The sequence below is a fragment of the Octodon degus genome, unplaced genomic scaffold (assembly GCF_000260255.1).
Source record: "Octodon degus isolate 3935 unplaced genomic scaffold, OctDeg1.0 scaffold00196, whole genome shotgun sequence".
Taxonomy (NCBI): Eukaryota; Metazoa; Chordata; class Mammalia; order Rodentia; family Octodontidae; genus Octodon; species Octodon degus.
This window is the reverse complement of record NW_004524772.1, coordinates 3,195,801-3,199,952: the sequence shown is the minus strand read 5'-3', so window position 1 is coordinate 3,199,952 and position 4,152 is coordinate 3,195,801. Positions and strand designations below refer to the sequence as shown.

The window sequence follows — 4,152 nt, the reverse complement described above, 5'->3', positions numbered from 1 at the left end:
TTTTGATGATTGTTCTTCCAAAATATGGAAAAGAAATACACATACTATATGTCTGTATAAACTTTTGAGGGCTTTGGTCTTGACTTTTAACCTTTCAAGTTCAGTTGAAAGTGATTAGGAGGGTTTATCTTTCACTTATGTAGTCATTTATCATACTGGTGAAAGCAGAGTTTGGTCAAAATGATTATAAAAATAATTCTTCTTGAGAAATACTCATGAGTTTCTAGATTACATATGAATTAGGCTGTTGACATTCTAGTGAATTCCTAGAGCAAAACAAACACTGGGCAACAGGAACTTGTCACTATGCACCCCCCACAATCCCAACCATCAACTGTCGTCTGAAATATTCAGTGGAAATTCCAGAAATAATTTCTGTTCTTAATTGCACATCATTCTGTGCAGCAGGATGCATTCTTGGCTGCTCTGGCACACTGACCCATCCCTTCCAGCACACAGTGTAGTTGCTGCTTGCCCATTATTCACTTAGTAGCAGTCTGGGTGTGTGCACAAGAGAGGAGAAAGAGATAGACTGCATCCACATAGTTTGTACTACAGTATACTGTTGGGATGCTTTATCTTTCTTGTTAATCTTTTACTGTCTGGTTTATAAGTTAAGCTTTATCATAGGTATACCTGTACAGGAATAAACCCAGTATGTAAATGATACAGCCCCACTTGTGGTCTCAGGCATCTACCAAGAGCCTTAGAATGTATCTTCTGTGGGTGAAGGAGTGCTGCTATGATAATCGATCTTTTAAGGCTTTAAAATAAAACTAGTTTCATTTGTAAGGTATGTTCTTACCTTGCACAGTAAAAACCTTTCTGGAAAATGTTTTATATTCTACTATATTTTTATGTGTAGTTGATCAGAATGCCAATAGTATTCCACACAGTTTACTCATCTTCCCCTACTTACAGTTGAATCAGGGCAGGGACTGTATCTTATTCATGTTTCTGTTCTCAGCACCAACATGTGCTAGGCCCCCAGAATGCCACCCTGAATGGCAATTTAGCTAGTATGTTTAAATATTCATATATAATATATTCTAGGATGCTAGGGTTCATATCTCTAGTTTCAAGATTTTGTGAAGATAAAAATGCAATTTTACCCCATAAAAAGGTAACGATTTGTCTGAATATCTGTAGTTGTTAATACAGAAATAAAGTTTTCTTGGACTCTAATTTGAAGAGAATTATCAATTAGAAAGGGCTTTCCCAGTTTTTAGCTTTAGCAGCTAATAGAAATTGAGGGGCAGGAATCAAATTACCTTTTGAATTATCTTTTGATTATATAAGATCTGAGTATTATAATTTAAAACCCATCATTATTGATGATACTAGAAGGTACTACAGGTTGAGTGTCCTTATCCAAAATGCTTCAGACCAGAAGTGTTTCAGACTTTGTAGTTTTTTGGAATTTAAAGTCACTGCATAGACTTTAGTCTGAAAATTCAAAATTTGAAATGCTCTAACATCTGAAATTTTTTGAGCATTCTGTTGATACTCAAAAAATTTTAGATATTGAAGCATTTCAAATTTTCTGACTAGGAATGTTCACTTTGCTTTAAAGACTTGGAATACAATGTAATGCCTTCAGTGTTTTATCAACAGTTATGTTGTTATATTAATATCTAGAACATGTATACGTTTTGTATTATGGCCGTATATTTAAGGACTGATACTTCTTTTCTTCTATTTCTGCACTAAAACAAAGTTACCATAATACTTTGAAATTTAGTGTTTTAGAAAGTTTTTTATTTGGTTGAAGTATTGTTTATTTCTTTAAGATGTCTGTTATCTCTCTTTAGTGTTTACGAAAATGGGGTTATAGAAGATGTGAAGATATTTGTTGGATTAAAACCAATAAAAACAATCCTGGGAAAACCAAGACTTTAGATCCAAAGGCTGTTTTCCAGAGAACAAAGGTATTGCCCTTATTATTTGATTTCTTTCTTATTTTTTTTTCTTCTCAAGATTTTCCAAGTCACTAGATGTAGTTGAATTTGGAGGAAAGATCCCCTTTTCCTCGCAGTACTGGAGTTTACATTTGCCAGGGCTTATGCCGCTGAGCTATATCCCCAGCCCTGGGAAGATCCTTTGTAAGACTTAACTAAATAGCATTACAGTATATATCTAAGTTAATTTAAGAAGTTTTTGTTCACTGTCTTAGATCAGCTCCCACTGTGCTAGGGAAAGGACTATATATTTCTCTTTGTTCCAAGTCACCATGTGTTTAGGTTGAGTATGGGTTTTAATACTCCTGACTTCCAGAATATTTCTCTAGGCTAAGAAGGAAGAAATAAGACTCATAGCTGGCCAGCTCAGAGACGTTTTTCTTCTTTCCTCTTTGCTACACAAGAACCCCTGAGAACTTCAGCTTTGTGTGACCATTTCACGAGTATTAGGCTTCAGCAGTTTTTGTTCTTTGCTCCTTAGAGAGCCATTATGGGGAAGGTTTTTCTTATTGAGTCTGTCATGGGCTGGAATCATGCCCACATAAAGATCAAGTGAGAAGACTAGCTTTTGGGTGTGAAACTGTGGGTTTTCTGGGAGGGCTGGACACCCTGAGAGGGCTGGACGCACCATATCTCTTGCCCCTTACCCTGCCACATGCATCTTTCCTATCTAGCTATTCCTAGGTTATATCCTTTGGTAGTAGCCTGATTTCCATGAGTTGCTCTGGTTTATGACCAACCAGGAGGGAATAAAGTCCTCTAATTTACTATAGCTGATCAGAAGCACAGGTGAAAACCTGGACCTGCTTGATATTTGAAGTTCAGGGTCATTCTGATGGACTGGGCCTTCAACCTGTGGGGGAGGGGCCTGCGCTACTGAAGTAGCTAGTGTCTGCAGCGAATCCGAGGATTGGCCATGTGTCTGTGTGAGGAGTGATGGATTCTAGAGGTATTACATATTACGGGGGAGAGTGCGGAAGGAAACAAGTTTGTTTCCTTGTCCACCTTGCAGTTTTCTCACATCTGGAGATCCAGGTTTCATGTTTTTGCCTGTAGATTCAGGGAGATGAAAATTGTCATGGAATTGAGGACATCAGAAATGTTAAGAAATGTGATGACTGATAAAAAACAGACTAATGTGTCTTCTCCTATTATTCAGGAACATTGCCTGATGGGGATCAAAGGAACCGTGAAGCGTAGCACAGATGGGGACTTTATTCATGCTAATGTTGATATTGACTTAATTATCACAGAAGAACCTGAAATTGGAAATATAGAAAAACCTGTAGAAATTTTTCACATAATTGAGCATTTTTGTCTTGGAAGGAGACGTCTTCATTTATTTGGAAGAGATAGTACAATTCGACCAGGTAGGACTTTAGTCTTTAAAAAAAGTCAATTTAAAAGTCAACTTCAGGCCAGGTATGTTGGCTCATGCCTGTAATCCCAGCATCAGGTGGTTGAGGCAGGAGGATCACTGAGTTTGAGGCTAGCCTGACTCAAAAAAAAAAAGAAAGAAAAATAAGAACTGCATGATTCCTTCTGATCTGGATGTGAAGAATAGGACATAATGTAAAATAAAACTCTTACATGTAAAATAAATTCTTACATATTTGATTTCTTGCTGTAAATCACACATGACCAGTTGTAGGTTTATAACAAAATTCAGGGAAGGATCCAAAGATTTCCTGTGTACGCCCTGCCCCCACACATTGCATCACTTCCCCGTTGTCATTATTCCCCCATGCTGAAGTGTTTGCTATAGTTGGGTAACCTGTAGGGAGATACCATGGTTACCTTGCCAGTGGTTTACATTGATGTCACCTTAGTGGTAAGGTTTAGACAAATGTATAGAGATACATATCCACCATTATAGTATCATATTGAATGGTTTCACAGCCTCCAAAATCCTCTGAGATTAACTGATTGATTGATTGCTTGATTAGTCTTTTTTTTTTTTTTTTTTGAGTTCTAGGCCTCATAGAGGGATGGCTGGGTCACATGGTGTTTTTTGAGGGACTTCCATATAATTTTATGTAACAGCTGTATTTACTGATATTCCCACTAACAGTTCTTTCTCTACATCCTCATGAAGCATTTTTTTGTCCTTTTGATAATAACCATTGTAACTATGGTGAGATGGTGTCTCATTGGGGCTTTATTTGCATTTTTTTTTTTTTTTTTTTTTTTTTTT

The 4,152-nt window shown here is 36.9% G+C and overlaps 1 protein-coding gene across 1 annotated transcript in view; it reads left to right on the top strand.

The window, feature by feature from the left end:
• Window positions 1-4,152, top strand: part of Mettl14 (methyltransferase like 14) — a 29,072-nt gene that overhangs the window by 23,971 nt on the left and 949 nt on the right. Inside the window, exons 9-10 of the mRNA XM_004644254.3 lie at window positions 1,812-1,928; window positions 3,118-3,328. Of these exons, the coding sequence (XP_004644311.1) occupies window positions 1,812-1,928; window positions 3,118-3,328 (328 nt within the window). The remainder of the gene's footprint in view (window positions 1-1,811; window positions 1,929-3,117; window positions 3,329-4,152) is intronic.